Below are 12,716 nucleotides of genomic sequence, written 5' to 3'. Positions count from 1 at the left end.
CATCGGCAGGCGGACTCTCAACCACTGCGCCACCAGGGAAGCCCCACCAAGGTGTTTTTAACAGGCATAAAATTGTACTGTTTTGGGATATGTTTGGATTATAGGACATTTTGTGAAGATAACAGATAGTTCAAAACAACACTAGTAAAAATGTCAATACCATTTATTGCATGTTTATTATATAGCAAGCATTGCTCTAAGTCCTTTACTTCTATTAACTCATTAATCTCCTCAGAAGCCAATGAGGTAAGCACCACTGTCCTTATTTTTAAATGAGAAAACTGAAACACAGAGAGGTTAAATACCTTGGCCATAGTCACACAGCTAGTATGTGCAGAGTGGGCCTCAAGTCTGAAATTAAAGAGCAAGATGACAGTTGGAGAGAGGAGTTTGGTCATCAGAATGCAGTTAGAAAGGCTATTTTTAGTGATTTAGGAAATAATTTAAATTAAAATATGAAGAAAAATGTAAATACAGATTCTTCTCTTTTCTTACCTAAGAGACTGTAGTAATTATTACAGTGCTTTTAAAAAGATATGTTAATGAAGCCTTCTCATCTGGTGCCCTCAGAATGAGTTTAATGACCTATATTCTCTGTCCCCAGCTGCTTAGCCACTTTTGTCTGAATTTTTTTGTGCAATTTCCTCTTACTTTGATGCACTAATCCAAACATATATGTATAGCTTCCTCTTCTTTGTATACTAAAGGATTCCTACCATCTTGTTATATAAACAAGAAAGGAAATACCAATTCAACCTAGTCATAACCCAGTTAGCATTACAGACCATGGAGTTTTTCTTTTTAGAAAGATTTAAACTCTCCTAATAGTCATAAAGAGCCAATATTTTAAAAATTGAATTACTTCCACCCAAATGTACCTGTAATTAGACACAATTTTTAAAAATTCTTATTTGATGCCTCATTTAAGAAACCACAATAGTCTGTCCCTCCCCAAATTACTGCTTTTAACTTATTTGGAAAATCAGTATTTACTGTAGAATAGTTGGAAAGTACAGAAAGGTAGAAAGTAGAAGAAAGCTTAAGTCACTCATCTTACATTTAAGGAGCAACTGCTAGAGGCATTAACATTTTGATGGATAGCTTTCAGCCTTTTCTGTACATAGGAATATTTTTTAATTAAAATGGAAGCATAATATACATGTAACTGTTTCCCTTAATACTGTATAATGAACATTGTTGCATGTCTTTAACTATCCTTCTATAGCATCATTTCCTAAAATGAATAGAATTCATTGTTAGTATAGTATGTTAACCCAGTTATTGTTGGACTTTCGGAGTGCATGTAGTTTCATCGTATATAGTATTGCAGTTAATATCCTTGTCACTCCGTCTTTTTATGCAGAACCATCATTATTTCTTTAAGTTAAAATCCTGGAAGTAGGGGCTTCCCTGGTGGCACAGTGGTTAAGAATCTGCCTGCCAATGCAGGGGACATGGGTTTGGGCCCTGGTCCAGGAAGATCCCACGTGCCGCAGAATAAGTAAGCCCGTGCACCACAGCTACTGAGCCTGCGCTCTAGAGCCTGCGAGCCACAACAACTGAGCCCGCATGCCACAACTACTGAAGCCCGTGCACCTAGAGCCCATGCTCCGCAACAGTAGAAGCCACCGCAATGAGAAGCCCTCACACCTCAACGAAGAGTAGCCCCCGCTTGCTGCAACTAGAGAAAGCCCACGTGTAGCAACGAAGACCCAGCACAGCCAAAAATAAATTAAAAAAAAAAATCCTGGAAGTAGAATTTCTAGTATATATGTCATTGAAACTTTTGAAACATGCTGTCAAGAGAGCATGTCCAGAGAGGCCATACTAATTTAGATTCTATCAGCAATATGTGACAGTGCCTGCCTCCACAATTTCCAACTTAAAGGTGTGGCTAATTCTGTAAGTAAAAAATGATATCCTGTTGTTGTTTTGGTTTGCATTTATTTGATCGCTGGTGAAGTTGAACTCTAAAAAATATTTATTAGCTATTAGTCTTTTGAAATAGAGTTTTATCCTTCTGAAGCTAAATATATGAAATATGTTAATAGAAAACATCCTAAAATATATTTCATATTTAAAATTGGTTTAATTAAGTTTTAGGTTGTGTGCCAGTGAGAAAAGTTTTTTCTGAGTTACTGCTTGGTGTAACTTTAAACATTTTTTCCTTGAATGGATTTTAGGCCAGAAAAGTCTAGTAGTAGCCAATGATTATTGGTCTTTTATGATGCCTTCAATTTTTCACTTTAAAATATAACATTCTAATAGCTAAGTCTTTATACTTAGAATGATTATTTCCTAAAGAGGTAAATTTCTGCAGACAAAATTGCTGAGTTAAGGAGACCGTAAACAATCAAGCATGCTGTTAAATTGCCCTTCCTAAGCGTAGCATTCCATGTACTGGTGGCTGTCCATATCTGCAGGTTTCACATCCATGAATCAACCAGCTGTGGATCAAATGTATATGGGACTTGTACATATAAGGGACTTGAGCATCCATGGACTTTGATATCTGGGGTGGCTCCTGGAACCAGTCCTTCATGAGTACTGAGGGACCACTGTACTCTGCCTTTTCCCCCTCTTAGTAGGGAGAAACTAATCATTTGCTACCAAAGGCCAGTCTTTTCGCCTGTGTACTGCATCCCATCCTGTCTTTTCTGTTTAAGGTCTTAGCTCCAGCGGTTGTCCCCTCCTATTAATTTTTCCTTTTCTAGATCTTCCCACACATCACAGCATATAAGCATGTTGTTATTTTCCCCATCTTAAAAAAGGAAACAGAGAAACTTTCCTAGCCCCACATTCACTTCTAGCTATTTCTTAGTACCCCTTCCTTTATTACAAAACCATGCCTCCCTTTTTTTTGCCTCCATTCTCTCTTGAACTATTCAAATGAGCTTTAATACCTACCACTGAAACTGCTCTTTTCAGAGTCACCAGTAATTGTCTTGTTGCGAAATCCAGGGGTTAGTTTCCTCACCTTACTTGACCTTGGAGCCATGTTTTGATACACATGACTGCTCTTGTCAGCACTCTTCTGTTTTTCCTCCTTTTTGCTCCTTTTTACTCCCCTTCACTGCTTTCTCGTCATTTCCCCAACCTCTAAATGTTGGACTGTTTCAGAGATCAGTCCTGAATCATCTTCTCTGTCTATACTAAGTAGTTTCATCCAGTTTTATGGCTTTAAATACTATCTATATGCTGCTCTTTCCCAAATATATACTTCCACCTGGAACACTAAACTCTGAACTCATAATCCAGCTGCCAAGGTGACACCTCCACTTGGATGTGTAATAAGCACCTCAGATATAATATGTACAATAATGAACTCCTAATCCCAGCACCCCACACCCCCTCACACAAAACAACTTTCCTTCCTTTAGTATTTGCCATTCCAAGAATGGTACCTCTAGCGTTCCAGTCATTTATGCTCAAAAACTTTGGAGTCATTGTTGAATTCTGTCTTGCATAATCCACATACGATCCATCAGCAAATATTTTTGCACCACCGTCACCTCCTAAATTTAAACCTGGAGATTTGCAAGGGTCTTCATGCTCCACCTCTTGACTCCTGTAGTTTATTTCTCCATAGAGCAGCCAGAGTGATCCTTTTGAACTGTAAGTCAAATCACTTCATTCCTCTGCTCACAACTTTCCAGTAGTTTCTTCCCTTCTGACCCGAAGTGAAAAACAAATTCCTTAGTTGATCTGGCCTCCAGTACCTCTCTGACCTCATGTCTTACTCCCTGCCCTGTTACTCACTGTGCTTCAGTAACACTGGCCATCTTGTTATCCCTTGAGCACACCGGGCACACCTGTGCATCTTTCTGTCCTCTCTACCAGGAGCACAGTCTCTCTCAGATATTTGCATGGCTAGTTCGCTCATCTTCTCTAAAACTCAGCTTAATACCACCTTAGTAATGAAGCCTCCACTGAATGTTCTGCCTAAAATAGTGATACCAGTTCCCCTTACGGGTGTGACCTCAAGCATCTGCTTATCATCTTGTATTCTCATTTTCTTCATTTGCTGAATGAACCTGTTAAATAGTACAGCAATACCTCATGGGGATATCATGAGGATTAAATGAGGTGATGTACGTGAAGTGTTTATATAGTTCCTTGGACCACCGTAGTTAGTATTTATTTTCTTCCTTGTCCTTATAAGGAACTTCCTTGTTATCAGTTTCTCCCTTTCTACTCTTGGATTTTTTAATTTATTTTTTGTTTTTAATTTTTTTGTGTGTATTCATTGCTTTTTTCTTTGTTTCCATAAATATATTTATTTACTTATTTTTACTTTCGGCTGTGTTGGGCCTTTGTTCCTGCACACAGGCGTTCTCTAGTTGTGGTGAGCGGGCGCTACTCTTTGTTGCGGTGCACAGCCTTCTCATTGCGCTGGCTTCTCTTGTTGCGGAGCACGGGCTCTAGGTGCGTGCGCTTCAGTCGTTGTGGCACACGGGCTCAGTGATTGTGGCTCGCGGGCTCTAGAGCACAGGCTCAGTAGTTGTGGTGCATGGGCTTAGTTGCTCTGCAGCGTGTGGGATCTTCCCAGAACAGAGATGGAATCCATGTCCCCTGCACTGGCAGGCAGATTTCTAACCACTGTGCCACCAGGGAAGTCCCTCTTGGATGTTTTTAAAACTTACTGATCTATTTCTGATCTTTCCAGTTTCTGTTATTGGTTCATTTTTGGTAAATTATATTTTGTTAAAATTTTCAGAATTTTATATTGTGATGTTCAGAGAATTTCTTTTAATATCTTTTAAATCTCTTTTCATCTCTAGTTATATTACCTTTTGCTTTTTGTTATCGTAACTTTTATTTTTTTGTCATTTTAAAATCATCCTTGCCAAAGCTTTATCAATTTTGTTAGTCATTAAGTGTTTGTTTTTCTTTGTTGATCCTCTGTTGTACCTTTGCCATCTACCTCATTAATTTCTGTTTTTATCTATGTTATTTTGTTTCTTCTACCTTCTTTGGGTTTGTGATGATCTTTTCTTACTCTTTTGTAAAATCAGCTTTATTGAGGTATCATTAGCAAGTAAAATTCTAAGATATTTAAAATGTACATTGTGGTGATTTGATACCATATTTTGATAATGTATACCTTGTGGAAGGATTTCCCCCGTGTTGTTAATTAACATATCCATCACCTCACATATTTATCTTTCTGTGTGTGTATGAGAACATTTAAGTTATACTCTCTTAACAAATTTCAGTTATACAATACAGTGTTATCAACTATAATCACCATGTTTTACACTGGATACTCAGACTTTATTAATCTTACAGCTGAAAGTTTGTACCCTTTTTACCAACCTCTCCCTATTCCTCCTCCTCGCCCCTGGGAACCATGTTCTAGTCTCTATTTCTATGAGTTTGACTTTTTTTTTTTTAAGATTCCACAAATAAGTGATACCTCCAGTATTTGTCTTTCTGTGTCTGGCTTATCTCACTTAGCATAATGCTCTCAGGATCCATCCATGTTGTTGCAAATGGCAAGATTTCTTAACCTCTCATGGCTGAACGGTATTCCACTGTGTATATGTATACACCACATCTTCTTTATCCATTCATTTATTGATAGACACTTAGCTCGTGTCCATATCTTGATTACTTGTGCTGCAGTAAGCATGGGAGTACAGGTATCTCTTCAAGATTCTGTTTTCATTTCCTTTTGATACATTCCTGAAGTGGGATTGCTGGATCATACGGTAGTTCTATTTTCAATATTTTGAGGAAACTCCATACTGTTTTCCATAATGACTGTATCAGTTGACACTCCCACAGCAATGCACAGGGGTTCCCTTTTCTCCACATCCTCACCAACACTTTTTTTTTGTTTGTTTGTTTTGCCATACATGGGCCTCTCCCTGTTGTGGCCTCTCCCGTTGCGGAGCACAGGCTCCGGACGCGCAGGCTCAGCGGCCATGGCTCACGGGCCCAGCCGCTCTGTGGCATGTGGGATCCTCCCGGACTGGGGCACGAACCCATGTCCCCTGCATCGGCAGGCAGACTCTCAACCACTGCGCCACCAGGGGAGCCCAACGCTTATCTTTTTGATGATAGTCATTATTTATTTATTTTTTAAGATGATAGCCATTATGACAGATGTGAGGTGATATCTTGTGATTTTGATTTGCATTTCCCTGATGATAAGTGATGTTGAGCACCTTTTTATGTACCTGTTGGCCATTCGTATGTCTTTTTTTTGAAAGATGTCTATTCTGTTCCTCTGATTATTTTTCAATCACGTTTGTTTTTTGTCTGTTGAGTTGTTTGAGTTCTCTATATATCTTGGATATTAACTCCTTATCAGATATATGATTTGCAGATATTTCCTCCCATTCAGTAGGTTGCCTTTTCATTTTGTTGCTGGTTTCCTTTGCTGTGCAGAAAGCTTTTAGTTTGATGTAGCCCCACTTCTTTATCTTGCTTTTGCTTTTTGTTTTTACTTTTTTTTTTTTTTGGTGTCAAATCCAAAAATCATTGTCAAGATTGATGTCAAGGACTTACTGCCTATGTTTTCTCCTAGGATTTTTACAGTTTCAGGTCTTACATTCAAGTCTTTAATCTATTTAGAATGATTTTTGTATATGGTATAAGATAGGGTTCCAGTTTCATTCTTTTGATCTACATGGGACAGTAAAAAGAACACAGCTAGACAGGTGTTCTCAACACATGTGGAGTTTCTGGTTCTCTTCTTTAGAAGTGTTTTCTCTCTCCTCAGGACATTCTCACAGTTTCGGTGTTAATGCCCTTAGGTCTGTAAACCTCACTTGAACTTCTGTAGCGTCTCTAGGCTTGATGATAATATCATTATTACTGTATAGTCAGTGATGAATATTTTGGAGTAGCTTACCAGTAGCTTACAAATACAGAAGTGTTTCTAAAAAATCAAAGTGGAACATATTATGAATTTTGTTTCTTTAAAAATTTTTAATCTTCTCAGTTCTGACAGCATCAGCAGTGATGAGGAAGAGCTGAGGACTTTGGGAAGCAGTGGTAGTGAAAGCAGCACTCCCGAGAATGTTGGGCCTCCTTTCATCATGGATGAGAATACTTGGTTCAACAAGTGTAAGAGAGTTAAACAAAAGTATCAACTAACGCTGGAACAGAAGGTATTTATAAGTTGTCAGAAGTCATTGAATTTGGTTCTAGTACTACCTTTAGACTGTCACTACCAAAAGATCTTTTAGCTGTATAGAAGTATTTACCTGTTACTACTTCCTTTCTGTTCTTGGATTGTCCTCCTTTTAATTAAAAATCAGGGCCTGGGCTTCCCTGGTGGCGCAGTGGTTGAGAGTCCGCCTGCCGATGCAGGGGACGCGGGTTCGTGCCCCGGTGCGGGAAGATCCCACATGCCGCGGAGCGGCTGGGCCTGTGAGCCATGGCCACTGGGCCTGCGCGTCCGGAGCCTGTGCTCCGCAACGGGAGAGGCCACAATGGTGAGAGGCCCGCGTACCGCAAAAAACAAACAAACAAACAAAAAATCAGGGCCAGTTTTAGGAGAGGCTTTTGTTTCTTAAATAATTTTATGTTTTAATATATATAATAAGTCATTTATTCTTCTGTATGCAGTTTCATTTGTCTAAGGTATTAGTTTCTATGGTTAATTTTATAAAGGATTATTTGGTTTATGAAAATGCAGTGATTGCCTAAGAAATTCCGTGTATGTGTCTCACTCATTTTTTTTTAAAATCAGGTATTTTAGCAGCTCTTGTATGTTAAGTGCTGTAGTAGGCAAAGTGGGGTATATAACAGAATGGAATATAAACTCTTATCATCTTGAGTTGTAACCTCTTTTTCACTGTATGATTTATTTTCCTTCCTACCCTTCCTTTCAAATTATCATTATTCATAGATGACCTGTGTGGGGAGAGCCCAATGGAATTATCCATAGAATTATTAGAACAATAAAAAATACACTGAAGAGAATGGTTTCAAAGGAAATTTACAAATATGAAGAGATTTTTCTGTAGGCAAACAGCTGCTGGTTAGAAATATAAAGAAAACTTTAATACCCTGTTAAAGGAGAATTCTGGTACCAGCTACCAGCAGAAGTCACACTAAGATAACTGAAAGCCTTTACATTGTAAAAATCTGAAAATGCCAAGTAGGATAAAATTTTGAAAGAGTTTCATACAGAGCTGCTCTCTCAAAGAATAGGAGCTCACTAAGGACTGTAAACAAAGAAGGGCCTAAAAAATAGGAGCTCACTAAGGACTGTAAACAAAGAAGGGCCTCACTAAGGACTGTAAACAAAGAAGGGCCTGGAATAAGTCATGAGTTAAAGTCACTGCAAGCTTCTGGAGTTGGGGTGAGGGGCCATTCCCTTAACCTAGGTACTTGTGTTTTAATACCAACCAGGGAGCAGCAAATCTAGGCCCGCTATCATTCAAGTTGGAAACTGAACCTAGAAGCCAGGATGTGATGCAAAATGGCAGAGTAAGCACAGAAATTGGCAAATAAACCTTGACTACATGAAACAGCAACAGCAATATTAGTAACCATTATGGGGTGGCAGTGTTGTTCTGGGATATGATTAACAACTGGCTTTGCAGAGGAATTAGATAAGCCCTGATTTGTAGCATTTGCTGATTTCTCTGGAATGAATACTCCCATCATGGCCAACTTAAAACTACCAATTTGATGTCACTGAATGTAGAATCAGGAAGAGAGGCACAGTAGCACACCATTATATAGTTTTTCTACCAGGCAGACACAGTAAATATAAATGACTTGAAGAGCACAGATAGTAATAGTAAAATATAGTAAAACACTTGGGAAACGATAGATTTTGTAGTTATTCTCGTTTGTTTTTTTTAAGAAGTATCAGATGTATCTTTTTTTTTAATTTATTTATTTATTTATGGCTGTGTTGGGTCTTCGTTTCTGTGCGAGGACTTTCTCTAGTTCTGGCAAGCGGGGGCCGCTCTTCATCGCGGTGCGCAGGCCTCTCACTATCGCTGCCTCTCTTGTTCTCTGCGGAGCACAGGCTCCAGACGCGCAGGCTCAGTAATTGTGGCTCACGGGCCCAGTTGCTCTGCGACATGTGGGATCTTCCCAGACCAGGGCTCGAACCCGTGTCCCCTGCATTGGCAGGCAGATTCTCAACCACTGTGCCACCAGGGAAGCCCCTATTCTCTTGTTTTTTAATATAATTTACTTAATGGTAAGTTCATAATTTAATTTTTTATAATAACAATGTTTTAACAGCTTAATTACAAAATATCTGAAGCTCAACAGTTAGTTCTGGCTTCAGCCTACCCTGGGAAGTAAAATGGAACTAAAGCACTATCTAATAGTATCAGAAAGAGTGAGAGAGGGTGATTGAAGCTAAAGCCTTTTGAGGTCTTTGTATTACAGCAAAGGAGTGTAGACACATTTTTTAATGTGTATGCCTGTTTCCAAAGTTGCAGTTAAAAGAAATAGAATATTTAGCTTTTAAACTAATAATAAGAAAGAAAAGAAGTAGGGAAAATTGATTAACACAATAGCAAAGAGCAAATGAGAAAAAATAAGGATGGTATAAAGAAAACACAAACTAAAGTGGTAGAAATAAATCTCAATATAACCAAAAGAGTCAACATCACCATAAAAGTAAATGGTGTAAACTTGCCAGTTAAGACAAACTCTTGGGAATTCCCTGGCGGTCCAGTGGTTAGGACTCTGTGCTCTCACTGCCAAGGGCCTGGGTTCAACCCCTGGTTAGGGAACTAAGATCCACAAGCCTCATGGTGAGGCCAAAAAAATAATAATAATAATTTTAAAATTAAGAGATAAAAACTCTTAAATTTATGTTTTAAATCATTAATTTTAGTTATATGTGACTATAAGAGGCATACATAAAATAGTGACACAAAAAAGTTGAAACTAGGAGTATAAAAATAGAGTAGGCAAATACTAACCAAAATAATTCTGTATCAGTATCATTCAAGATAGACATTAAGGCAAAAAGCATTATTAAGACTAAAGAAAGAATTGCCTTTTTAAAAAAGAACAATTCACCAGGAGTGTTGTATAACAGTGCTGAATTTACATGCATTTAACAATGTAGCCATGAAAAATATGAAATAGAAATTATTAGAATATCCATGAGAAATGGATAAATCCATAATTATAGTAGAAAATTTTAACATCCTAATAATTACAGATTAAACAGACAGAAAAATTGGTAAGGATGTAATAAACTTGAACAACACAGCTAGTAAGCTCAATCTAAAATGTGTTAAATGCTAACAATAAGAACAAACATTCTTTTCAAGCACACATGGGACAACTATTCAATTTTTATGGACTGTGCTAGATCACAAAACAAATGCCCATAAATGCCAAAGAAATGATATAATAGTGATCACAATGCAATAAAGTTAGATTCAATAGAAAAATTTTACCACCACCTCCAATGGGGATTTTAAAAAAATAAAGTCTTCTAAATTTTGGGTCAAAAAAGAAATGTGGAAATACTTAGAAATGAACAGGAATGAAAACAATGCATACTCTTAGTACTAAGTTGCAACTTGTTCAGTGCTTGGAGAATTACTTATCTTAGAAAAGAAAGAATGAAAATTAAAGAGCTAAGTATCCAAGAAGTAAAAAGAACAAACCAGTTGAAAATAAGAAAAATAAGAGCAGATATTAATGAAATAGAGATACAGAATTAATAAAACCAAAAGCTGATTATCTGTAAAAACTAATGAAATATACAAATCTCAGCCATAATTAAATTTAAAAGAGTTAAGGCACAGATAGACAATTTTAAGAATTAAAAGAGAATAGACAGGGACTTCCCTGGTGATCCAGTGGTTGAGAATCCGCCTTCCAATGCAGGGGACACGGGTTCAATCCCTGGTTGGGGAACTAAGATCCCACATGCCATGCTGCAGGGCGTCTGAACCTGTGCGCCACAGCTAGAGCGCCTGTGTGCTGCAACTACAGAGCCCACATGCACTGGAGCTCGCACACCACAACTACAGAGCCCACACTCTCCAGAGCCCGCGTGCCACAACTACAGAGCCTGTGCACCCTGGAGTCCGCGCACCACAACAAAGAGCCTGCGATCCGCAATGAAAGATCCCATGTGCCACAGCTAAGACCCAATGCAGCCAAAATTAAATAAATAAATATAAAAAAAAAAAGAATAGGCAGCATAACTGTAAATGCAGTGGAGACCCCCCATAATTATTAACGAATAATTTTATCAATTTTATGTCAATACCTTAGAAAACTTAGATGAAGAATTTTTATAAATATTACTTCTCAAAACTAATAGACCTATAATCACTGAAAAAATTAAGCACGTAGTTTAAAATCTATTCCCTCCTCTCCCCAGAATCACCACACTTGTTTGGTTTTTGAGGTAGCTGATACCAAATGTTCAAAAGGCAGTAATTCCTATTTTATACTGACTGTTCTTGAGAATAGGAAAAGAAGGGATATTTTCCAATGAGTTTAGGAAGTCAGTATAACTTTGATACTCATGTAAAGTCACGTGAATTAATACAGGATGTGATTAATATAAAAACCATAGTACAAACCATTTGGTGTTATCTAGTAAATGTGGAGATATGTGTGGCCTGTGGCCCAGCAACTCTGCTCCTAGTCATGTCTCCTAGAAACTCTCAGATGTGTGTCCCAGGTATCTCATAACTGACTGTTCACAGGAATATTGTTTATATTAAGAAAAATCTAAAATGATCCATATTGCCATTGATAGGAGAGTGAATAAATAAGCTGCAGTATTCATGCAACAGAATACTATCCACTATTGAGAGTGATGAATGAACTATAGTTAGACTCATCACTGTAGATGAAAAAGCAGGTTTCAAAAGAATATAGATAAAACCCATCCAAACTAAATATATTGTTTAAGATGACATACATTTGTGGTAATGCTAGAAGGAAAAGCGAGGGGATGATAAACACAAATCTCAGGGTATTGTTATCTTTGCAAAGGAGGCAGGGGATGTGATCAGGAAAAGCCGTTATAGGGGCTCTGAAAGTATTGGTAGTTGATCTAGGTGCTGGGTATTTAAGTATTGTTTAATTACTGATGTTTATAAATAATCATATTTATATAGTTTCTCTTAAGCTGTGTATACCTACAAAATTTCATTTGTAAAAATTAACTTTAGTTTTTGAGATTTTTATTATGGAAAAAACAAATATTTGAGAATTGTCAGGAAAAAAATCTGAAAAAGAAGTTCAATAACAGGAACAGTGTTAGTTACGATTAACATGTATCATGAAGCCAAAATAGCTAAAGCAGTTTGTTAATGGCACATGAAAAGGATAAGAAATGGAATAGAAGAATACTTTAAGAAAAAAAGATTCTAATTAATATCCTGAGAGGAATTTTAAAGCACACTGATCTAAAAAGAATAGGATGCCATGAGAAGGGAACAGTCAGAAAACACACAAAAAAAATTGGAAGTGAAAAATAAGATTCCCTGAGTTCAAAAATTTAGTGTAAGGATTTGGAGGATAAATTCAATGAAGACTCCCAGAAAGCAGAGCAAAAGGACAAAGAAACAATAAATGGGTGAAAAGATAAGAGAGGATCTGTTCAAAGTCTCATATCTATTAGGTGTCTGCTGATAATAATAGCTAGGAATTATACATTGCATACAGGGTACCAGCTAGTATTCTAAGCACTGTATTAATTCATTTGATCTTCCCAGCTAGGTACCCTTTTTGTTCCCACTTTTTTAGATGAT

General features: G+C 37.5%; 1 protein-coding gene across 4 annotated transcripts in view; it reads left to right on the top strand.

The window, feature by feature from the left end:
• RUNDC3B (RUN domain containing 3B) overlaps positions 1 to 12,716 on the top strand; it is a 150,294-nt gene that overhangs the window by 95,431 nt on the left and 42,147 nt on the right. For all 4 annotated transcript variants that reach the window (XM_007447466.1, XM_007447465.1, XM_007447467.1 and 1 more), the window contains one exon: positions 6,950 to 7,118. In XM_007447466.1, the coding sequence (XP_007447528.1) occupies positions 6,950 to 7,118 (169 nt within the window). The remainder of the gene's footprint in view (positions 1 to 6,949; positions 7,119 to 12,716) is intronic.

The sequence above is a fragment of the Lipotes vexillifer genome, unplaced genomic scaffold (genome assembly GCF_000442215.2).
Source record: "Lipotes vexillifer unplaced genomic scaffold, Lipotes_vexillifer_v1.1 scaffold474, whole genome shotgun sequence".
Classification (NCBI taxonomy): domain Eukaryota; kingdom Metazoa; phylum Chordata; class Mammalia; order Artiodactyla; family Lipotidae; genus Lipotes; species Lipotes vexillifer.
The sequence above is the reverse complement of the archived record's forward strand: the minus strand, read 5'-3'. Positions and strand labels throughout refer to the sequence as shown.